Source organism: Megalopta genalis, chromosome 2 (assembly GCF_051020955.1).
Source record: "Megalopta genalis isolate 19385.01 chromosome 2, iyMegGena1_principal, whole genome shotgun sequence".
Classification (NCBI taxonomy): domain Eukaryota; kingdom Metazoa; phylum Arthropoda; class Insecta; order Hymenoptera; family Halictidae; genus Megalopta; species Megalopta genalis.
Genome location: NC_135014.1, coordinates 18,752,308 through 18,777,739, shown reverse-complemented (window position 1 = coordinate 18,777,739; position 25,432 = coordinate 18,752,308). Strand labels below are relative to the sequence as shown.

The 25,432-nt window shown below is 33.1% G+C and overlaps 2 protein-coding genes across 3 annotated transcripts; one reads left to right on the top strand and one right to left on the bottom strand.

Moving 5' to 3' along the window:
* The first annotated feature begins 1,517 nt into the window (after positions 1-1,517).
* Positions 1,518-18,497, top strand: LOC117220671 (uncharacterized). The gene is made up of 12 exons (XM_076519435.1): positions 1,518-1,676; positions 2,140-2,526; positions 3,485-4,010; positions 5,060-5,281; positions 5,609-5,860; positions 7,352-7,517; positions 8,154-8,399; positions 13,103-13,451; positions 14,310-14,835; positions 16,140-16,361; positions 16,834-17,085; positions 17,773-18,497. The coding sequence occupies exons 2-12, from the start codon at positions 2,194-2,196 to the stop codon at positions 17,937-17,939; spliced, it is 3,261 nt and encodes a 1,086-aa protein (XP_076375550.1). The 5' UTR covers positions 1,518-1,676; positions 2,140-2,193; the 3' UTR covers positions 17,940-18,497.
* Positions 18,498-19,133: 636 nt separating this feature from the next.
* Positions 19,134-24,409, bottom strand: LOC117220628 (uncharacterized). 2 transcript variants are annotated; one of them, XM_076518670.1, is made up of 5 exons: positions 23,942-24,409; positions 20,705-23,860; positions 20,490-20,624; positions 20,351-20,406; positions 19,134-19,311 (listed from the first exon to the last, which is right to left on the bottom strand). In XM_076518670.1, the coding sequence occupies exons 1-4, from the start codon at positions 24,114-24,116 to the stop codon at positions 20,366-20,368; spliced, it is 3,507 nt and encodes a 1,168-aa protein (XP_076374785.1). In that variant the 5' UTR covers positions 24,117-24,409; the 3' UTR covers positions 19,134-19,311; positions 20,351-20,365. The 2 variants fall into 2 exon arrangements, with proteins under 2 accessions (XP_076374785.1, XP_076374784.1); XM_076518669.1 differs by lacking the exon at positions 19,134-19,311 and having other exon boundaries at positions 20,262-20,406; positions 23,942-24,408.
* Between the last annotated feature and the right edge of the window lie 1,023 nt (positions 24,410-25,432).

Genomic DNA, 25,432 nt, shown 5'->3' with positions numbered 1-25,432 from the left:
ATAACCAAGAAGGACCTTTGGTATAACGCGGCCAGTTAGCTCCTACTAAAAGGATCTGGATCGAGTGAGCGACTAATATGCGCCGATCCTGGATTTAGTGGCAGCAACTTTAGATCGGCCGCACGAATGTCGTTGTGTACGAATCGCTCGGACAGACTGGAGGAGCGATAAAGACCGAATATCCGCTTTTCAATCGAGCATATTTAAAAAAGTTTTGGTATCTGGGCGAGGAAAGCGGCTTGTGGGTAAGCAACTATAATTTGATGATTTTATTACGTATTATCGGCCACACAGGCTGTGTTCGCCACATCTCTCGCACACTTACGAATGTCGTTGCGTACGAATCGCTCGGACAGACTGGAGGAGCGATATAGACCGAATATCCGCTTTTCAATCGAGCACATTTAAAAAAGTTTTGGTATCTGGGTGAGGAAAGCGGCTTGTGGGTAAGCAACTATAATTTGATGCTTTTATTACCTGTGTACAAATACATCTATCTCTTGCCAATTATGTATTTCGAAATAATAAGCATATTCTAATGTATCGTGTTTTAAGAGAAAAACAGTGCGATAAGATATCACATTAAGCAATGCAAGAACACGGGTCTGTATGTACTGTCATTACGAATCATACACGCGATCGGTTAATTTATCGAATTTCATATTACAATTTGAAATTCATATGACTGATAATATAAGTTATCTGTTATGAAACTACTCCAACAACAAAAATGGTATAGCGGACTTTAAACTAGATAACAGACGGTTTACTTATAACCGTAGGGGGTACTGAAAAGCACTTCAACCTAAATTTTAAAAAACCAAAAATATGAAATTTAAGAAGTCTTCGAGGGGATAACTCGACTTTTTAAAACATTTTTTTACACGTTCTTGTAAACATAGAAATAACATTCAACTTTTGTTTAAAGTTTTTTTTCAATATCTCGCACCGTTCTCGAGATATTCGACGAAAACATAATTCTTCATTCTCTTTCAGGCATGAAATCACCCCTTAAAAATGAATTATGGCACGAACGAAAATTACGGATGACTTTATCTTGTACACGAAGTTTCATACTTTTTTTAACATCCGGTTTCCCAAACTTCCCTTATTAGTCCCTTGTTCAGCCGCACGGCATATACCCTACAATTTTTCTAACAAAATGAACAGAAATAAATAAATTTATCCAATATTTCCTCACAAAAATATCTTGACAGACTTAATAATTGTAGAATAAAGAATTTCTCTCTCTCTCTCTCTCTCTCTCTCTCTCTCTCTCTCTTTCTCTCTCTCTCTCTCTCTCTCTCTCTGATATCCGTCATTTTGAAGGATTGTAATAAATACTGAAATGAAATGTATCGTTAGGGCCCCAACTGTTGTGTTAAACCTTTCGATGGATTAAAATGTCCGTACTCTTTGTCGATATCCAATTAAATTATTATATTTCTGTAGAAGTAGCAGTAGCTTATTTATTTGTCAGCCAGAGATACGTGGCTACCGGAATGACAATGGTTGAGAAGATGATTGTAAGCATGTTATCGTTGCTTACATGTTCACTTGCGACAGGTATGTCGAGGCTATAAACGGGGAGAACGTGAAGGTAGTCCTCAGTACGATCCAGAGCGTTTTTACGTTTGTTCTGTTCTGGACGGTTGCCATTTGAATTAGTATATCAGGTAAGTCGTATCTTTGGTACACGTATAACTACTATAAATGATGTTTAAAAAAAATTGGCTCAAGACTTTAAGGATTTATAGTACTCACCGAGAGGAGTAAACAATGTCCAATGAAGATGGACTCAAAAATCAATCCTTTCGACAGAAAATCGACTTTTAATATCTGAGAATATTCGATAATGTGAATGAGTTTCTCAGAGAAATTAATTAAGAATGAACGTTGAACGTTGTCAATACAAGATTATTAGGCTAGCACCAACAAGGACCCTTTCGTAAATGCAAGTTTAATATCAACCTTCTTTGGCATAGTGAGTTTGATAGATAAAAACTTTGCATTGCAACAGGGGGAAACCCTACTGTGATAAAGAAGGCTTGTATTAAATTTGCGTTTTCAGTTGCCCGCATTTGCCATTATGCTTTATTCAAAGCAAAATGGTGTACATTCGTTTCTTTTTTGTTGCAGTTCAATATTAATTGTTTCGCGTCTACCGAGGAGTTAAAAAGAAGTTAGTCAAAGATGACTGGCTTCGAAATTTTATGTGGCGTTGTGGCGGTGCTTTTCCCATTTTACTACTATTTGACATCAACTTATAACTTTTGGAAGAAACGTGGCGTTCCCGGACCGAAACCGATACCACTTTTTGGTAACATCGCCTCAGTGATGTTTTCACGGCTGTCTATGGCTCAATATATGCGCGAAGTGTACAAAAAATATAAATCCGAACCTGTGCTTGGACTGTTCATAAGGAGACAACCATTGTTGGTTATAAACGATACCGAATTAATAAAAAAAGTACTTATCAAAGACTTCACGAAATTTTCAGATCGTGGATTTTCTTTCGCAGAAACGGTGAGTGCACAAGTTTCATTTGCATAACAAATCAGTTCTTAAATTTTTTTAAGAACTTGCATCAAATTTTCGGAGATCTTATGGTGCAAAGAAAAATGAATTTATTGTTTCTCGTATTCATAATATGGCAATGAAATTTGGGTCAGTTACTTTATGCATTATATATTAAATGCAGACATTGCTAGCCATAGATTTTACATAAATTGATATTTTAACATTCGTACACAGACAGTCAAAAAAGTCACCGCACACATTCTAATGTTGTAACTGTGTAGACCAATTTTTTCTCGCTTCGGCTGTTAAAGTAATTGTGGAACACCCGTATATATAATCTTATAGTTTTATTTATATTATTATATTATTGGATTATTTATTTATTTATATTATTGGCCTATAGTTTTTGCGATAATTAATGTTAAAGTTGTTAATAACAAGCAGGGAAGATAAGCAGCTGCGCTACATCGCGTTCAGACATGTCAGAGGAATGCTCATAAGTGGTAAGGGAATAGTAAAGAGGGAACATCAGGAATGGGAGTGAGTGAGTGAGTCTTCCCATAGATTCTGAGCACATAATTTCCTATAGATTCTGCCGCATGGTGTCTCGCACCATAATCCAGCGTGTCTTTTATTAACAACTTTAACTATAAATACCTCAAAAAGACCTCTGACCCCAAAACCGGATATAATTAAATTCGGCTTCATAAACTCGATCACTGTACCAAATCACATCAAAAAGTGAGAGCGTCATTCTTGGGGTCTTTTCCGTGTAGGTCACAAAAAGTAGAGTCCAGTCCACAATTGTAGTTACATTTAATTCACGTGACTTCTTGACCAAACCTAGCGAGAGTTATTTAACTGGCATGGCGTTTAATTTAATTATTCGTTGTACATCTCATTTCAATCTCGACGATGTAAGCATTTTAAAACTATCATTAAATGCTTGGTTTTCTTAACGCAGGCAGAACCGCTTTCGAAGCATTTGTTCTTTCTGGAGACAAAAAGATGGCGATCGTTGAGAACAAGGCTCACGCCAGTATTTACGTCTGGTAAACTGAAGGAAATGTTCTTCATGATCGTCGATTGCGCTAATAACCTTGAGAAACGTTTGGAGACGCTGGCAGTAAAAGACGACCCCATCGATTGCCAAGAGTTGTCGAACAGATACACTGTCGACGTCATTGGCACCTGCGCCTTTGGAATTAACATGAATTACGTATCGGACGTAGAAACGACATTTCGTAAAATAGGAAAAGAATTCTTTACTGTTTCGTTAGCACAACAGCTAAGAGTTAGTGCAAAAGACATCGCACCAAAGTTATATAACTTGTTATCCTCCATACTTCCGCGTCCCTTTGGCACCGACTTCTTTATCAAGAGTGTCCTGACCATGATAGAGCACAGAAAGAAGAATAATATCGTCAGGAACGATTTCATTGACACATTGATGGACATACAGGCGCATCCTGAGAAGTTGGAGAACATCGGTGTGTATGCGATATTAATAACACTGCTAATTGTATCATGGAATGCTGGAAACATCAAACTCAAGCTTTGCAACTGCTGCTTATAAGGTGCCCCGACGTCGCTACTCCCCCGTCAATACTTCTGTACAGTTTAGGGAAAACTTACACACCATCGCGTTGGCGTCTCAAGACTAACTAAACTTCCTTCACTTCTCATAATGCACCCTGCTTGTAGACGGCAACACCGTGACGTCACACTTGTTTCGGAAGCCTCTGTGGCAGGCAATATGTTGCCGAATAATGGAAATTATTCCACGGTAACGTAAAAATAGAAATTTTGAAGGCAACAGCCCCATAGAGTAAAGTTTTAGAGAACACAAAAGAGACCACTTTTGAACTGCTTATTGCGACATTAATATGTAAATACGTGAATAATCGTAACCTTTGCAAGCTCGGATATACAGAATGTCCCAAAAATGTTGTAAGTTCTCGTGCTTATTAAAGATACATTATATCTAATTTATTATATTTATTTCGCACGGTACATATATATATATATATATATATATATCGTGAAGAGAAACAAGAAATATATATATATATATATATATATTTCTTGTTATTAACTCGTCAACAAACCGTAGAGAACATTTTTGCTAAGGACAAAGTTACTTCAAATCAATTCTGCCCCTCCAAGGAGTTATAAATTTTTGGGAGAACCTGTATAAATGTTTGTTAAATGCTCTTACACCTTTTACAGTTCTCGTTACGATGTTCATTACAATATCTTTCTGTGTGATTAATAAATTTCAAGTAATTTTCATAGCCGAATAATATGTCAAAATAGCAAAGAAAAAACGAAATATTACATCCTGTGCTTCCCTTGATATCAAACAACTTTCATCGAAGGCAAACTTACGCAAATCATTCTGCATGTGAGTCGATATTTCTTGAATGTCATAGCATGCGTGATGATGGTAAAATGAAACTAGTGTATGCAAATTTAATTCAATGAACTGTTTTTGTTAAGTAATTATGATGTAGCTAAATGGTAATTTCGATTTTTCTAGATGTAACGGATTCTCTACTCGCAGCCCAAGCATTCGTCTTTTTTCTTGCCGGTTTTGAGACATCGTCAACAGCAATCAGTAATGCACTTTACGAATTGGCCTTGAATCAGGATATACAAAACAAGTTGCGGGAAGAGATCAACGAACATTACGAGCTTAATAACGGAGAATGGCACTATGAAAATATAAAAGCCATGCCAATTTTAGACGGCGTATTTAAAGGTTTGTATCGCAATAGAATGTCTAATAGGATTTTTTAACAACGCCTTCCCTGCCTGCGTCGTGTTCGTGTAACGTAACTTCTACAAAAGTTGCAGCACTTTTCTGTAAAACATTTCCATCATGTAATCATATTGTCATACAATATTCATTTTCTTTAACGTATGATGTAAATATACAACTATATAGCGAATGTTTGGAAATATCAACCCTAGAATTTTTAATATTCTTAGGAATGGTATTATAGAATTGTTGTCCATACGTATAGTAGGCCAAAACGCGTACCGCAACAAATAATGAATTTTCTAAATACGTTCTTCATTGTTACAGAAACGCTGAGAATATACCCTTCGGTGCCATTTATTAGTAGGAGATCAGTCGACAACTACACTTTTGAAGACTTTAAATTTTCAATTCCAAAAGATATATATGTGTCTATACCTATGTATGGTATACACAACGATCCAGATATTTATCCAAATCCGGACGTTTTCGACATTAGTCGTTTTACGCCTGAGGCGGAGTCGAAGAGAAATCCAATGCACTATTTACCATTTGGCGATGGCCCAAGGAACTGCATTGGTACGTAAGAAACTGTTCTTGTTTATTTTCGACGTGTCAGACAGTTATGTTTTTATTTTAAATTTCCTACATATTCAACGTCCTCTACTAGTGATCGCACAAGTACTGTTTAATAATTTCGGTGATCTCAAAGCTCTCATGTAATTATGGTAGCCAGGAGATTAGGCAAGATATTAAATCGAAGGAGTGTGAGTAAATTACGTGCATTAATTCGAATTAACAATTTTAAATGTGAAATTAGAAAAATCAAATAATCCGAATTAATATGGTTATTAATAAATTAATTTTTAAATATTAGTTTACGATTTCAAAAAAAAAAACAAATTATAACACGCAACGTTGGAAGGTTTTCAATTAAATTGTTGGCGCTAGAATTGTAATTATATTTAACTTTTAACTTTTTGTTATAGACTTACATAAAAAAAGCAGAGTATTTTTTTTCATTCCAAGTAATAGTAAAATTAAAAAAAAGCATTTTAGTAACTGTTTGGTACACAAGTATCTCTGTCATCCAAAAAAATTTAGGTCACAATCCAGTTCTAGAAAAGTTATTACACTCTTTAAAAGTTAATATATGCGAACACTTTCGCGAGTCATTGTATCTAAAGTTGGCAAAAGCGTTTTTGACAAATAAGCGCACTTTCATGTTCATCATTTCCGGACTTTGCCCAATGAGCAGCTTTGCCATATTGTTACGTACTCGATCCGCCCGATAGGTGGCAGCACAAGTAATCTAGAACTAAATTTTAACACAAATAGCAGAGCATACAGTAAATTCTCCCCAATTTTTTTTTCAACTTGTAAACAAAAATTAACAATTTGTGAAGAGGAGATGCTTATTCGAGACTTGCGGTTCATTTTTATAGTTATCAATTGTCAACAAAACTATAAAAACGAGGCGCAAGCCTCGAATAATTTTATCTTCTCTTCCAGCATTGTCTATATATATAGTATAGTATATATATAGTAAGTCATAAAACCCATGGAAAGGTGACAAATTTTGGTCCCCTAAGGAAAACAATAGTTAACGAAGAAATTACTATCGAAACTCGTTTAGAATTTGTTAGTAAATATCGAAATTGGACCATATGATCATACAGAGAAACATTATAGATGTAGTTGACAAATACGATTGAAAGTATATCAGTCAAATAAAGTTTATTCGAACAAGACCTAGTTTTCAACAATAACGAAGTTTTAAACACTTGTGAGACACAGTACAAAAATGGTTAAATTCTGAATTATATGAAGTTCTTAATTAGTCAGCGGAAAAAAATCAGGGATATCACTCTCCATAATAGGAATTAATATCTGCTCAAATGGTTTCATTGGTTGAATTTTAACTTCCACTGTATTTTACTGAATTTCGTGGTTTAATCTATTCACAGAGAAAATGCAATCGGAGAAGCTTTACAGCTTTAATATTTTACTGTTATACTTTATTATTGACTAGAATGAGAAAATCTCTTAATAATCTGTATTTGTTCACAGGTACACGATTCGCAGTATTTGAAGTGAAACTTGCACTCATAAAGACAATTCGTAACTACAAATTTGACGTCTGCGAAAAAACTACCATCCCATATAAAGTTGATCCGCGCGCTCTTTTATTAGCACCAAACCATCCCATCATTTTGAAAGTAACAAAAGTTGAACGGTAAAAGTACGATCCGTCTTTTAATGAATAAGAGAGTTCTTAATTAATTAATAAGAGTTCTTAAAACACAAGAAATAACTGTAATACATTGGAATAATATAGTGTCATTTGATTTCATAAAAAAAAGTTTAAAACACTGTGTATGTTCATGATAATATTGGTTAATATTTTCATTTTGAACAAATTCGAGCAAATAAAGTCGCCTTCATGGTAAAGTTTGAGGTCTCAAGAAGTAGAACTGATGTACCATTCTTCCTCTTCTGCTGCAGTTCGCTATCCTTCGTATAATAGCAGACAGTGATCGCTATTGGTCGAAGACAAAGACATTGGTCGTGACAAAGGTCAACGACGGGTAGTATTGAGATCGAGTGAAACGGTAATTTTTCCGTATACTGTCATTATTCCCTCTCACTCGATCTCGCTACTACCCGTCGTTGATCATCGTTGTCACCGTCTTCGAACATTATCGATCATTGTCTGCGACCATAGGAGGAACACCGGACAGCAGCCAAAGTTGGTTTATACGGTATCTCCAATAACGCGACAGGAGGAGCGACGAAGCCAAACGCTGGAGACAATTGGAAGGAATAGCAAGACAGCAAATTTTCAGGATATACTATATGTGCCAAACTTTAGGGCTGATTTATTGTCGGTGGGAAAGATTGCTGGCAAAGGATTCAAAGTGATTTTTGAAAAGGAGGAAGCAAATATTCTAGACAGATCAGCTAATAGAATAAATTGGATCTGTTACCTTCAGGAATTTCCAGAAATTTCGAGAAGTTTATCAGAATCCAAACAAAGAAATTTAATAATGTGGCGTGGAAGGCTTGGCCACTTAAACCAAAGCTACCTAAAAGAATTGTGTGAGCCATTAGAATTAAAGTGGGATCTGATATTTCATTTTCACCATGTGAAATTTGTATAAAAAGGAAAATGTTGAGAACCTCCATTCCACGCGAATCGGAAAGAAGCTTGACGCCCCTCGAAACAATTCATATGGATCTGATGCGGTCTGATGCGGGTGTGCTTCCATGGAGGCTCAAAATATTTCGGAAACTTCATTCACGACGATGCACGATGGTGTGAGCTAAAATTTCTGCGGATTAAAAATAAAGTTTTTTCATTCATTCAATTATTTCCCATGAAAGGGTTTTCACTGTTCCAACAATTTTAAAATCGAAAATGTGCTCCCTAAATACATTCAATGTTATTATATTTATGAAACAACAATAACCAGATTTTCATTTGTAGAACATAACAATTGTATATTGTATTACACGAAGATGTTTGATATGACGACGTAGCTATTATTGTAATTATCTGCCTTCCTTATTAAAACGTATAAAAAGCAGCATTATCCTCCCAAAATACAACAGGTTTATTATTTTTAACGTTTACACGACCCTGGATGAATACAATTTCCATTCTTTTACGATAAATAGTGCTGTCTCATATCGCAGTGCTTCTATCAATCGTTGCAAATTTTCCTTATATTCGAGGTCATAACTTTAGCACTTTTTACATACAGTAAACCATGAAAGTATCCGAACGCCTTTTAAAACAGAATAAATAAATAAATAAAGCGATCAAAATATTTGTCGGATGTTACCAGAAAATGACTAAAAGATTGTTTTCAAAAATCGCAATTTGTTGGGATGCAACAAAACGATGGTCTTTCAACTTCTTTATCTGGGCCTATAACAAAAATTTATAAAATGCATTTTTTAGTTAAACTAAAGCAGTAACTTATGTAGCCTATGAAAATTTCGTCGAAATCGGTTAACGCTATTAACAACTTTCGACCGACAACTCCAAGAACTCTTGAGATTTCAGTATGTATACAGGGTGTAACATTTAATTCTTTCACCTTTATTTTTCTTGTAAACTGGATGTTGTATAAAAAGAAATGTTTCGAACGAAAGTTGTTTGGTACAAAGAGAACCAAACACTGCACAATTAACTTTTTACTACTTTCCCTGTTTATCAAAATATGAGGGTTACCTTGAGTTTTTTAACTATAATGTGCAACATTTAATCATGCCATGCAAACGTCTATTAGATACAGAATAAGAAATTATTGTGGTTCAGGCGTTCATTAATTAATGTTTATCGAGATATTGTTTAAGTAATTTTTAACGCAAGACGTGGGCAAATATCGTCCACTACAATTATCGCAAGCGTGTAGGCGATTAAGCAATGCCAGTAGTATATGCTTAAGTGTTTCACATTTTGTTAAGTGGCCTTCATATTTTGATAAAAAAGGAAAATAGCAAGCAATTAATTCTTGCCGTATATGCTCCTCTTTATACCAAACAACTTTCGTTAGAAACATTTTCTTTTTACACAACACGTAGTTTACAAGAGAAACTAAGATAAACTAGTCTCAGATAAAAAAAGTTGAAGAAACATCATTTTTTAATTTCTGTTGTCATCTCATCTAATTGCAAGTTTTGAAAACAATTTTAGATTTAGATCACTTGAGTTCCCGTCTCAAAGGCGTTCGAATACATATACATACATGTATATCTTTCTCTTTATTCTAATATATTTAACAAACTTTCTACACCGTATTATCTAAATTCCTTGAACATCTTGTAATTTTCTATTTAAAATATTTATCACTCTGCGAACTTTAATGCGATTATCTATGCATGATGGCGGTCTTTTACGTGCAAATTCGTAGAACTTGATGTGCTTATGTGAATGTGCACACGTGCTAGTTCCTCGATACTGATTAAATTTGTTGAAAACCACAAGATTGGGATATAATTTCTTTTAAAAATTTCGGTTACTTATGAGCATGCTAAAAAGGGCCTAACCGGTTAAGATGGTCAAAATTGCCCTTAGAGGTTTTTTAATGACTATTATACCGTTCGATAGCCGACCAAGAAAAACTCATCTATGCAAAATTTCAACCCTGCAACTTGTCCGTGAGAGTAGTAAATTAGATTGTGCGCTTTTCCACCAATTTCCTCCCTTTGGTGGCTTTTTAAAATTTTGTAAAAAATGTGACTTATTTTGGACATCAAGCCACATATTGTAGAATTTTTTCAGATTTTTCGGTTCCAAGCTGTTCAATACATCGCCAGAAAAATTTTATATAAACAAATATGACACGTTGCATTGTACTTTTTAAATTGGGTTAGTCAATGTTTAGGTAGGGGAGGCAGCTTCGATGATCTTGACCCTAAAATATGTTGTTAAGATCATTATTTTCAACAACTTCTATAGATGTTACGATCGCTCGATCTTCGATTCCAAGATATTGACAGAAGTAGTTGTTAGTATATCTACAGGGTGTCCCAAACTTATGTTACTTCCAGGAAATGAAAGTTTCCTGAGATTATTTCAAAGACTTTTCAAATAGTATTATGTAGAATTAGATTTTGCATATGTTCATATTAAATACTTCTTCGAGATAGTATTGTATGAATAGGAGTCTTTGGTCTTTGTCATAGATCAAGTCCAATGAACTTGACATTGAAAAAGTAAACGCAAGTCACGATGAATAATATTTGTGTACAGAATATATATATAAATCACGAATAGCTGCCGATGCTTAGTTGTCGCGCAACTTCGACGGAAAAAAGTTAGTCTCTTATAGTAGATGTCGACATAAACAATTACCAAGATATTCGTACGTACTATATTAGCTTTTATTATACGTATCATTTAGTCGATAGGAAGACATAAATTAAACAACCAAAAACGTCATAATTGCAGCAGTAACTAGATCACGGAATTTTATGCCGAATAAAAATTGTCTGCTCCGATTACAAGAGGCAACATAGATATTTATGTTGTTACTTAATAACTTTAATAAGTTGAAAATGATACAATATTTCAACATGTTTCAAGTGTTTTTACTGTTTTCCATTTGATTTACTCATATAAATGGATAAAACTCCGCAGTCTAGTAATAACGGATGTGAATCGTGTCCTATAATATTACAAATAATACAAATAAAAATTTTAGATTGCGCCTATAGTGGCTCAATTAAAGTTGATTTCATTCGTTGCAGTCGTGCGAATACTAGTAGATCAGGAAATCGCGATTCGTACCGTTTACCTATTTTTTACATTTTACTTATCGGCGCAGAGAAAAGATTTAAAACACGAGAGTTCTTAATTTGTTGTTGGTAGACGAAATAATAGCAAAATTAAAAGAAAGGTATTTCAAGTCATTGTAAAGAGTAAACTATTACCTGTAACATTTCAAAAAGAATCATGTCATTTAATCCAATTCTTAAAAAATCATTGCATTTTTTAAACTGTTATAACAGTGGTTGCATATTGCCTATTTTAACAATCCAATAATAATTTGTTCCTAAGATGCTTTCGTATAATGTAACGGTTGGCACATTGAAGACAGAGATTGAATGCTACAGTCATTCAACACTCGGAAACTATTAAAACTGTGAAGCTACTAATCTCATAACTATTAAAAAGAATTGACCTTTAGTAACTCATCCTTATAACTCAATTGGCAAACCCTTATAATTTCAGAGATATTTATGTTTTATTGTGTTATGCAATAAAACCCACATCTCAATAGTTCTGTTAGATACACTCAATAATCTAGAGCAAGTTCTAATTTGAAAATTAATCAGAAACAGAAACAATGTTAAAATATTAATATTAAAGAAACAGAAATTAGTTTGGCCTAGATGATAATTCCACCCGTTCAACAATTAAACTTTTAATATCTGGAAAATTATGAGAACAACAGATATCAAGATCAAAATTAACAACCTAAAGCCCTTTGAAATAACTAATTAGCCAGCCTTCGATATCGACGACAATACTTATGTATATTTTGCAACCTTCATCTATCCATTACTTTTTAATAAATAATGACCATCGATTAAACTTCTGAACGATTATTCGGAGCACACACACACACACACACAACATCCTTAATTACATGTGTATATTACAACCAATATTCTTAGTGAATATTACGCAATTAAGATAGGAAAACGATAATATATATCGTCAAAAGTTGCTTAACATAATGACCTTGTTAATGCACTCCAAGGAAATTGAAGTCAATGAGGAGGACTAGATTTATTGGCTAGTATGTTATCTGGTAATATTGATGTGAGGACGTTCGCATAATAGCTGCATAATTAAATAAATTAGACTGTATTATAGTAAACCCTCATATAACGATATACTCTCACGACATAATTTGGTAAATATGACGATTCGGGGACCCATCTCCAATAACCTTCATCTCGACATATGTTGTCAAGATTCTTTTGATTCTGAGATTCTTCTATATATATATAGCAATAAAATTTTAAATGACATTAATTTCGTGTGACACCAAGTAGGTGTCTGGCGTCCGAATAAAAAATTCAGTCGCGTGTCGCGTTAACTAAAACTTCAGAAAGTCCAGAAGGTCTAGGGCCTCAGAGTCTGTAAAGACCCGTAATGAAATATTGTTTTGTTCCCGATAAAACGGGCCAAGAACGGTATTCAGCATGATAATACAAAAATGCTGTACAAGCTATTCCCTAACTTAATCGAAGCAATTTTCTTAGGAAATCTCACAAGACCTACAATTTGACCAGTGAGCGGTAAACAGCGAAAACAATGGCGACCTACATGGAACTCTTATGCGGCCTGGTTATATTAGCCATCACCTTTTATTATTACTTAGTCTGCAATTTCGATTTCTGGAAAAAACGTGGCGTACCTGGCCCAAAACCTCTACCGTTATTCGGTACCCACAAGGATCTAATCTTTGCAAACATATCCGTGGCATATGTGGTCGAAGATCTTTATAAGAAATATAGAAATGAACCAGCAGTTGGCCTGTACAACGGCAGATCACCCGTTCTCATTCTGCATGATCCAGATGTTATAAAGACCGTCATAGTTAAGGATTTCCCCATGTTCGGAAGCCGACCGCATAAACCTCACGAAAGGGTATGTATGAGAACAAAAGAAGGGTGAATATATTTGATGAATTGGCATGCATTTAAATAAAAAAGAAAAGAAATATTCGATGAAAAAAGCTAGTGAAAAAGATTCTTATACAACGTTCTCGGGAAATCAGATTAAATGAAATTTTAATAATGTGTCAGTTTTATAATTGAATAAAATTTCTTTTGAAGTGATATCCTCTCTACATCGCGTATAAGAATCGTTCTCACTAAACTTTAACTGTTTCTTCAGTGTTTCTTAACGCTTTCGAATACATTGCAATTTATCGAACAATGTTGTACCGCTAACACTACGACATATGATAAGACCACCTGCAGTCGCCGCAGAGAGTATGTTGATACCTATTCAATCGGAATAACTTATAATTTCAAAATTTATATAATTTCAAAAGCTGTCGGTATGCACACAAATTACCCGGTTCTACAAAAGTATTTAAATGTTCGTTAGAAGCTTAGACAAAAAAAGATGAAAAAACAACTGTTCTATTGTTTTATCATTCCAACGAATTGCAGTTTTTGAAAAATGATGTTTACTCATTGTCTAGTAAACTGGCCAGTCTGACACCTTAAACAAATTTAAGACATTTGGACAAATTATAAAAAAGTTATTCCGTTTGAGAAGGCTCGAATAATCGTATCTTCTCTTTCCAAATTGTCCATTTTTGTGTACAATTCGAGCGTCAATCAGAGAGAATTTACTGTATTTGGCATCATGTTTAACGTTCTTATGTAAATCAAGGATTCAGCATCACAAAAATTATAAAAACAATCGATCATCATTTTAACAAAAGCTTAGTTATAAATAACAAAATGCCATGAATCTTTTATGAAATGTTCATAGACAGAGCCCTTGTCCGTCAACTTGTTCTTTCTTGATGAGGTAAGATGGCGACCGATGAGGCCGAAATTAAGTCCCTTGTTCACATCAAAAAAACTGAAAGGCATGTTCGATCTGATGGTGGAATGTACTGATAGCTTAAATAAATATTTGGACTATATAGTCTCGAAAAATGAAATAGTCGAAATTAGCGATGTGGCTGCTAAGTTCACAACCAACGTGATCGGTAGTTGCGCATTCGGGATTGACACGAACACCATGAACAACGAGGACAACGAATTTCGTAATAAAGGCAAGCAGATCTTCGAAGGAAATGTTGAGAACACGATACGATTGAAGCTGAGACTGTTTCTGCCCAAGCTCTACGACTTAATTGGATTTGTATGGCCAGAGAATAAGTTGGCCCCCTTCTTCACAAAGCTTCTCATGGAAACGATGGAATACAGGAAGAAGAACAACATTCACAGACCTGACTTCGTCCATCTGCTCATGGAACTCCGGGACCATTCAGACACGGTGAACGACATCGGTAAGTTCCACAGAAAATTGTGCTAATAAGATTAGTCAACGATATGTGCTGTTTTATGCTAATACAAGAGTGAGTTAAAAACATAACCTGGCTGTAGAATTTATTGGAATTAACTTTCAAAAAAGAAACGACACGCATCGCGGTTTCTTTGACCAGAATTCTTGAAATGACAACTCATAATACAATACCACAACTTTTCTAATTTTAACATTTTGAAACTGAATTTTTTTTAATATATTGCTGATAGTTTTCTGATTAAAATGAGACCAAAATGATATAATTTGGATAGATATTTCTGATGACATAAAATAAAGTCAATCACCATGTAACTGAATAAATATGGTGTAAAGTATATCGTGTTTGATCTCATTGGAAGAATATGACCAATTCGAAGCATTTTCATGTATAACAAATTAGAAATAAAAAAAGTTAAATCATCGTCTATATTCTATCATTATTGTTTATTTGTATTAATATACGCTGATACATTGGCCGCTGGCTTTTAAGTTTATCTATTGCTCCGATTTTCCTCCTCTCTCTCTCTCTTTCTCTCTCTTTCTCCCTCTCCCTCTCTTTCTCACAAGATGTTGACAACTATAAAAACGAGCCAGGAAACTCAAAAAATCATGTCTAGTTTGTCTAAGTTGTTCATTCTCGACTCGAAGCTATAGGTCTATTAGGGAGAATTTACTGCAATCATTTTTCAACATGATCGACCAGTTTCACAATGCACTTTCGTATTCCTACTTTAAGATATGTTTTCGATTGAATAACGAACTACGAACACACCACTGCTTTTATAACTTCGTCAAATGTGAATATAGTCCTAGAGCAAACAGATGAAAACAATGGCGCATTCATTGCTCTCATCACACTATTAGCTGAAAATACATATTTCGACAGAAAATTTCAAACTTTTGACAGTAGTAGTGATGAGAGATATTTTGTTTGAACAAAACAATCTTATCAATTTAGTAGCATCGATTTATAAAAAATAAAAACCCAAAAAAATGTTGGTCTGTGTGGGAGTTCAGTTATATATATATGTATATATATAGAAATCGATGATATGTCCGAGTCTGCTCCTTTAGTCCGAGTCTCCTCCGAGTCCTCCTTTATAAAAAAAAACTCGTTAAATGCTTAATCAGAATCGATCCTACTTGTAATACACTTTATCTCACTTCTAACAGCAACTAATCGGTTGCAAAAATGTTTAACACAAGTTCAGTCACAATATGAATGTGACAACTTTTATTTCAACTTTAATTTCTGACTGCCTACTAATATTTAATTACCGGCTTCAGAATTGACAGACCAGTTGCTCACGGCTCAAGCGTACACATTCTACGCGGCCGGTTTTGAGACATCTTCAGCAGCCATAAGTGCGGCTCTTCTTGAACTAGCTCAAAACCACGACATACAAGACAAGTTGCGCGAAGAGTTGAAGCAATATATGAAAGAACACAATGGTAAAATCACGTATGAAAGTATAAAAAAGATGGAATACTTGGATAAAGTGTTCAAAGGTAAATATAAGTATGGTAGCAACAATAATAAGTATAAATTGTATTCGAGAGTTTGCCTTTATAATTTAATATTTAATATTTACATTGACTATAGAAAACCGCGAATTTCTCGATGGAGGGACTCTTCTCCTCCCCCCTCCGATTTCAACGGGACTTAATTAATTACTTTCTTTTCACCTACAAGCAAAAGAGAAAATGAACAGAAATTTCAATCAAACCGCTATGACCTTAAAAAGTATAAAATACTGCAAAATCTTTTGAAAGAGTTATATCTCCATGAGTAGATCTGGGTCTACACTTTACGATATAGAAACAAAAATAAGGATCCATGGTTTAAAATCTCCGTTCGTTTTACAACTAACCTAATATTAACGATACATTGCAATAAACAATAAACATTACACACATACTTTTTAAACTAACTCGGTTAATTAAGCTTATTATACAACTAATATTTTTGTTGCTCCTCCAGAAACATTGAGGAAATATCCTGTAGGGGCCATTTTACAGCGAGTAGCATCCAATGATTACTATTTCGAGAGTTTGAAATTCTCAATACCAAAATCAACCGAAGTGTGGATTCCAATATATGCGATTCATAGAGATCCTATCATTTATCCAAATCCAACAAAATTCGATCCTGAAAGGTTCACTAAAGAAGCTGCAGCAACTCGTCACCCTATGCATTATATACCGTTTGGCGACGGACCAAGAAGTTGCATTGGTATGTACATGCATACTTTAACCATATTTCTAGAAACCTGATTCTTTCTCCTATTTTAGCCATATTTCAGTATCGGAATTATTTGTTCAGATTTGAAAATTATTTTTCACGCTATTCTATTATATTTTCCTAATTTCATAAGGGTTCGTAAAATGTACAAATGTAGAAAAATTCATTGAAGACATACAACTTGATTTTTCTATTTTAATTTTATTAAACAAAATACAATGTTATGAAATTTTCAAGGTTGTCGACATGGCAATCAAAGTTCAAGAAAACAGATTCGATTCCATTATACAAAAATAATAGAGCAACTACACTAGAACATTAATTATCTGAACAATTAAGGAGAACTCGAACGTTTGGATAAAATCAAAATAATAGACTTTCTCTCTCTCTTGTAGTAACTATCGACAATTAACGATATGTGCTATTAATATCTGTCAACATCCACATATTGAATCTAAAAGTTGTTTACATACCATAAACGTATAAAAATTCACAATTCAATAATAATTTGTATAAAGTGAAATTGAAAATGACGAATTATGATAATATTACTTACCTTAGTGTTTTCATAAAATCAACGAAATATTTTCATCTTTTACTGTAATATAATACTTTATTAATTTCACTATCACGAAATTGTCTTTCAGAAATTATTATTATTTAATATGTTTTTCACAGGTACCCGTTTCGCTACTTTCGAAACGAAAATCGGTATATTCAAAATACTTCTACGCTACAAAGTGGATATCTGCGAACAAACCAAGCTTCCATACGAATTCGATCCCAAAACATTTCTTTTGTCGCATAAGGGCGGAATATTCTTGAAGATGACAAAAATTGAATAATGTTACGCTTATATGTAAGTGCTCTGATGGCAGTAACTGAAATTAATGGACAATGATTTGAATACAAAGTTTTAGATTTATAATGACGAGAACTAAATAATGCTAACAATAAATATTTAATTAATAGATTTTAACATCACTTGGCATACACTAAATTGCAGTTACTAATCGATAATTCACATTTAACTATGATATTCAACTATACATTTTCTCTAAATATTCTTAAGCACTCACTAATTGACATTTAAAAAAGGTTTTATTCTAAACTTTTTTTAAATGTCAATTATAGGGTGCTTAAGAATATTTAGAGAGAATGTATAGTTGAATATGATAGTTAAATATGTGAATTATTGATTAGTAACTGCAATTTAGTGTATGTCAAGTGATGTTAAAATCTGTTATAAATCTAAAACTTTGTATTCAAATCATTGTCTATTGTATTCATATCATTGTCATTGTATGCGTACTTGTTAAAGTCCGGGCTCGTGGCCAGTGGTCGTTGTACTCTTAGAGCTTATGTATGAAGAAAATCAATAAGAAAATTATACAAAAGTACAAGGTTCTGAGACTTCTTTGTTTGATCCTAGATTAGAGTGAGACAGATTGTATTCTGTCCGAGGCTATCTCTTCCTACGAAATCGTTTCATGCTCAGCAGTAGTACATATTGCCTCCAGTTCTCAATATGTTCTAAACTAAGACCATCTAGAATTAATAAACGTTTAATTTTAAACGTATAGATTTAAACATTTTAGCCGTAACTGAATAGTTTTCGATATATTGGACAAACAGTAGCATGAACAACAAAGTATCGGATATGTTTCAAAAAACCCTTATTTAAAATGATTCACATTCATATTAAGACTGCTGATCTTTATACAAAGTAAAAATTGTCTAACTTAATTATAAGAAACACAACTGAAATTAAACCTTAAATTAAAGAAAAAATAGCAGAATGTTCATAAATTTTTCTAACGTGTTTACATTTTCGTAATTTCTCTAGTCATTTTTATCATAATTGCATAAAAAATCCGCAGTCCATACATATTGTCACGGGGATATTATCTACGTATACAAAAAAATAAAACTTAAACAGTTACCGCACTTAAATAGGAACTTCGAACATATAAGACGGTTTTATTTAGTAATTATAATACGGAGTCGATAAGGTAAGGTAAGAAATGTGTTATGCTTGATTACCAATGAACGACTGCTTTATTACTCTTCGGGAGGCCTTTTATACCTTTTGTTATTGTGGCGTACGTGATCGAATGCATGTACAATTATAACAGCGTACGTGATAAGCGCAGGTAAAAGGGTTCGGATGTCCAAAAGATAGGCTGACCGGATGTGTCTCAGGTGGGCTCACCTCAACTTTTGAGGAAAATCGGGATAATCAGAAAAATTAACTTTTACATTATCATTAATTGTTTATTTAAAAACTAAATATTTGAAAAATATTTACTTCTATTATAAGATCTATATTAAACATTGGAAATGTATTGTACAATAAAAATTTCATACTAATTTATATATATATATATCAGATACTGAAATTGATATAAATACGTTTCGTTCCTCGCGTTCAATTTTTCATTTCTTCTTCATCTTCCAGAATTTTTACATGGTAAAAATTCTTCCACTTCGAAAATTTATCACCAACAGTTATAAAAATGAAAATATATTAAATATTATTGAATAATTTCACAAATTTCCATTCAGTGTTACATTATCTGTAATGCTGTCCATTACTTGTAATGTCCAATGTACTTTTATTTGAATTTAATACCTTAGTTCTTTCGTTTTTGTATTTTCTTCAATACTTTCCAGTTATTGTATTATATAAACAAAAATAAACTTTTCCTTAATCGAAAATAAAACCTTTATCATATCTTGTTTTAACGGTTCATGTATCAAAAGAATCCGATTTGTTCTTTGATATAGTACGAGTTTGTGTCAGACTCTTAGATTTCAATATGAGTTGAAACTTGTTTAAATGTTTACTATTATTTGAGATATACGGCAATTAGATTAAACAATACATTTTTTGACAAATTTTTAATAACTAACAGGAGTAAGATAGTGCAGTTAGATACAATGAAATACAATATGCCAGGTAATCTGACACATTCATTACTAGCGTTCGTATAAGCAAATATTCATAGTTGTAATATTTCATTAAATGCCATATGTGGCATCCAATGAAATGTGAATTAAATGTTACCACAGTTATAACATTAAATAATGACATCCATAAAATTAATTGGATTTTCTTTACATAAATTATACAGGACAAAATGTGATCATTAACATACAAATAGAGATAAAGAACATAAACATATGTTTACTGAAACAAAGAAAATTTGCAATTGCTCATAAACTGCTTTTACAATACATGAAGATTAAAACTCACATTTTGATTTTGCAATTATGCTTTCCTGCTTCTTGATCTACGGACCCGTTCAGGGGCTGCAATAAGCAATAAATGTATTATTGTTAATACAAAAATTCACGAACTAAAAATTGAAACAAAAACAGTTAAGTATAATTACGTTTTTCTAATGTCTCAATTGGTACTTGAGTTATCATACTTCTCGTTTTCTTCTCGGTAGACTGTGCTCTACTCCGTCTAACATGAGGAGTCATAGGAAGTGTTGGTTTTTCTACGCAACCAGTGCAGTCTCTTTCTATAATAAAATCCATTTATTTAAATAATTCGGACTTACCAAAAGCATATTATTAACTATATGTTCAGAACTGTTATTACCAGAAAATTTGACGCTTCTTCGGCTAGATTTTCGTGTCCCACTTATTTCGTTTAAACTCATACCACGAATAGCATCATATAAATCTACTTCTGTATTAATGAGTGTATCATCTTTGCTATTAACTTTAAGTGAACTTTTACTTTTCGTAGGAGTTTTATTTTCTTTGTATCCTGATTCATGCACATTCATAGATAGCTTTTTAGAGTATCTTCTTTTCTGTATTGGTGTATTTTCTGAAATAATACTTCTATTTCTTAACACTCTTATATTGTCAGAATATTCAGTTGTTTTTTCTTCTTTATTCGTAGAGATAGTGCTTTGCAATTTCTGTTTGCACTCGTTCAAATCTGTACTATCTACAATTTCTTTAAACGGTGTAGAAGCTATAATACTCAATGATGGAATTTCATCATTTTCATGACCATTCTGTCTTGTCAACATTCCTCTTTGCAATAATGTATTTGGACTGGAATTCAACATTGATTTCTGTAATGTTGTTGTAGCTTTTGTTTCCATATTTTTATTTTTAGACTTCTCCAATTCTGAATGTCTGTTGGAGTCATACAAATTTAGACCCTCTTCAAAGCTGTCATCATCAAAAGCTAGCTTCCTTTCTGCATGAATTGGTGTTTCATCATTAACATAATAAAAGTCAAGATTATCTATTCTAGCAAGTGCAGCAGCTAAATCCCTCCTTGTTTGTGTATCATTATCTACTACTTCTTTGTTTAAAATTGCCTTTTCATCAAAATTAACCTTGTGTGCTGGCTTCATAATATCTACCTGATTTGAATATTTTGATTGTTTTAATATACTCTTTGCTCGTGTCTGATGAGAATTAATGTAAGATATGGAATCATCTAACTGAATTTCAGGTGTTTTACACATTTGACTTATTTTCATAACAGTTAAAGGACTGCTATGCTTCCTTGTTTCAGACAATTGCACTTTTCGCAACAAACTTAATTTAGTTTTATCAGGTGTTCCCGATTTGTGTTTTAAATTTGGACTATTTTCATTGCTTTTATATTTATTACTTAATCTTTTATTATTTAAGATTCCCAGATTCCCTATATCATTATTATTTTGCGTTTCTTCAACTATATTCTGCTTTCTTTTTGCTAAAAATTCTTTAATGCCATTTGATCTTGTATTTGATCTTTGTACTGTTTTTGTTCTCACAGCTACTTTCTTTTTTGTGCGAGATTTATCAGCAGCAATTACTTGTTCCTCTTCCCATCCTCGCAAACGCAGTTGTTCTAACTTTTCAAATCGCAAATTACAATTCTCTACTTCTATATGCATCAAGTCCCAGAAACCTTGCAGATCGTTGGATGTGACTAACATTTCTCCTTTTCCAGTGGCACAGTCAGTAACTAAATTACGAAATCTTGCAAACTTTTTATTCATTAACAAGTTCGTTTGACCAATAGCTTGATTAATTTGAGATTTAGCATCTTCTGTAATCCCTGGCTCGTCTTTTATCTTTGTCCATTTATCACATAATTCGTTTTGCCTATCTATTTCTCTGTTTAAGAGAAACTCAAAGTATTGTGCTGTACGTTCTTCTCCTTCAATTGAAATATTCAGATTTTCCATAACAGACTCTTTAGTAGGAATATAGTCACTTGGTGTATGATGAAGACTAAAACCACGCTTCATTTGCTGCTCTTTTCTAGCATTGGACTTTCCACGACTGGACACTACATATGGTGACAGAAAAATTGGTTCATTAGAAGAATCTTGTGCTGACTTAGGTGTACCATTGTTAGAAGAAGGATGTGTTTCCTTAGAACTATTGTTTATTGTATCATAAGTATCTTTAATACTATTATTTATTACTTTATTACCCCTTGCAACATCATCTTCATATTTTTCATTACTTTCATTGTCACTATTACCGTCGCATAATCTGTTATTCATTTTTTTATTTTTCTTAGAGTCATTCAGTTTTTCATTCTTAGTGTCATGAAGTTCTTCACTCCCCTTGTTATTTCTCTTGGAGTCATTAACTTTTTCATTTTTCTTAGAATCGTTCAGTTTTTCATTTTTCTTGGAATCGTTCATTTTTTCATTTTTCTTGGAATCGTTTAGTTTTTCATTTTTCTTGGAATCGTTCAGTTTTTCATTTTTCTTGGAATTGTTCAGTTTTTCATTTTTTTTGGAATTGTTCAGTTTTTTATTTTTCTTGGAATTGTTCAGTTTTTCATTTTTCTTGAAATCGTTCAGTTTTTTATTTTTCTTGGAATTGTTCAGTTTTTCATTTTTTTTGGAATTGTTCAGTTTTTCATTTTTCTTGGAATCGTTCAGTTTTTCATTTTTCTTGGAATCATCCAGTTTTTCATTTTTCTTGGAATCCTCATGTTTTTCTTTTTTCTTAGAATCACTTAGGTTTTCACCTCTTTTGAGATCATTCAATTTTTCATTTTTCTCACTAACATTATTGCCATTATTGTAGCTATTCTTTTTACTTCTAGTATTATATCTATTAACTGTATTAAACACTTCCTCATCATCAGAAGATAATTTCAATACAAATGGTTCGGTAGCTTCTTCTTCTGTGGTATCATCTTGCTTTTTCTCAATAGTATAAGATGTATTTAATGTTGTGATATTTATTGGTTCTACAGAAAAGTTTGTATTTCCACTTCTTTGATTGGCTATGGAGGCTTTTGGGAAGAATAATGATTCGTTTAATACACCATTTATACTATTTGTGACCCGACCAAATAAAGGAATTTTACGCAACCCTTCTGGTGGCTTAAATTTATAATTTGCAGAAGCAAACGACTGTTCCTGTTCCTTTGGAATCTCAGGTTGTTCATTTTTCACAGATTTAGAATTTGTTACTGAATTTTTGATTATTCTGTGTAACTGTGCTCTATGCATTAATCTTTTTTCTGTAACTTTTGTAATTTTCTTCTTTTGAACCAGGGGCATCATTGGTATATTCGATTTATATACCTTCTTACTATTAGTGGTTGAAATAAGTTGTTCATCTTTTGTAATTGGAGAGTATACTTTATGATGTACGATTCCAACTACGAAAGGACGTTTCTTTTTGGCTTGCTCCAGTTTTCTCTTTCTATCACGTTCTTGTATCCATTTCCGTAGTCTTACCGAGCGACTTTCAACTGCCGGAGGTACTGCTGTTTCTAAAATGAAAATTTAATTGTGCAATAAGCAACACTGACATAAATCAGAATATATTAAATATTATCAAGTATTTCACAAACCTTCTTTCACTGATACATTCATTGTAGTGTTTGGTATATTTCTGTTTTTGTTAAAAACTTTAGTTCTTTCAGTTTTACGCCGATTTTCATCTTTATCAGCACGAATAGCTCGAGACACGTCCACGTTTGCAAACCCGAAGCGTTTGCTTTTATACTTATCTCGGAAATTCAACATTTTACACTATATAAACGTCGCGTTAACAAAACGTTGAATCAACTACCTACTACCCACTTAACGGAAACAATTTGAAATCAAACACTTCAAAATGGCGCCCAGTGTGAACAAAACTATACAAAATAACATAGAGGCGAAAGTAGCATAGCCAATCCCAATATTCAATCAACGTGATTTGTGTGAAGCTGGTTCACGATAATAACCAATATTAATGAAATATAGCTCGAAAAATGCTCTTTAATTGCCTATAATTACTCATCAATTAGTTTCAATTGCTCACTTATCCTTTTTGAGATGTCATGTTGCCTCATTGTATGACTGTGGTAAACATAAACTACTGATATCTACTACTTACAATTACGATAGCGCTACTATATTATATGCTCCAAATAAAAGGCGACAAGAGGGAAATTTGAATGTAAAACGTAAGGTTGAGATCGTATATACAGGATGTCCTATAATTATATTAATAGTCGGAAATTTAACCTGAGGTCATTTGAAGTAACTTGTCCTTAACAGCTCTTTTCAGGGCCATACATATTAACCCAGAGAAGTTCGTCCGTAAATACATATTATTGAATAGGTGATCAGTGTTTAATGATAGTACTGTAAAAGTGAACGTTGGAATAGTTTTCATCTAACCAATTGCTCAGCATTCCATAGACGACAATTTTATCAATAAACAAATGTATAAGATATATTATAAACAAATACAAAAAAAATTATAAACAGATGTATAAGAAACTCGTGCCGTTCATGGCTGCCAAATTTCAATTAGTGTAAATATTAAAAAAATTGCTCTAACTCAATGTATGATGGCTTAAACAATTGCTCTTTAATTGTCCATTATTTATCTGTAATTGTTTTTTCGTAGTTTTTCAGAAATTCCCAAAAACTTTTTCGGGGCGACTAGAGGCTTCCACGAGAGGCTGGAGACTTTTAATAATACGAAATTTCTGAAATAACGCGTAAAACGTTCTGTATGACCTATCAAAGAATTATTCTTTAATTGTTGATTATCGTTCTGTAATTATTTGTAATTGTTTACTTCTACAATTGGAAAATTGCCTAAAAATCATCAGGCGGTCGCAACTTTCGTCATTGCAGTCCAATAATTAAAAGTTGTAATGTTTCATTGTTGAATGTCGTAAAAAATTATTTTTTAATTGTTCCTTATCGTTCCTAAATTAGTTTTGATTGCTACCTGTTAATTTTTAATATACAAAATATGCTACTGCCAAAACATTGTCAGCTGGTCATCTGTGGTTATCAGTTGACATTGCGATATAACCACTCACTAGAAAACAATAATGTAC

Excerpts from the sequence above, each read along its gene's own strand:
- LOC117220671 (XM_076519435.1), top strand. The coding sequence starts at position 2,194 with ATGACTGGCTTCGAAATTTTATGTGGCGTTGTGGCGGTGCTTTTCCCA. Across the intron at positions 16,362-16,833 it reads CTTGGATAAAGTGTTCAAAG|AAACATTGAGGAAATATCCT; the intron begins GTAAATATAAGT and ends TTGCTCCTCCAG. Across the intron at positions 17,086-17,772 it reads CGGACCAAGAAGTTGCATTG|GTACCCGTTTCGCTACTTTC; the intron begins GTATGTACATGC and ends TGTTTTTCACAG.
- LOC117220628 (XM_076518670.1), bottom strand. The coding sequence starts at position 24,116 with ATGTTGAATTTCCGAGATAAGTATAAAAGCAAACGCTTCGGGTTTGCA. Across the intron at positions 20,625-20,704 it reads AAGAAGCGTCAAATTTTCTG|AAAGAGACTGCACTGGTTGC; the intron begins GTAATAACAGTT and ends ATTTTATTATAG. Across the intron at positions 20,407-20,489 it reads AATTGAGACATTAGAAAAAC|CCCCTGAACGGGTCCGTAGA; the intron begins GTAATTATACTT and ends TGCTTATTGCAG.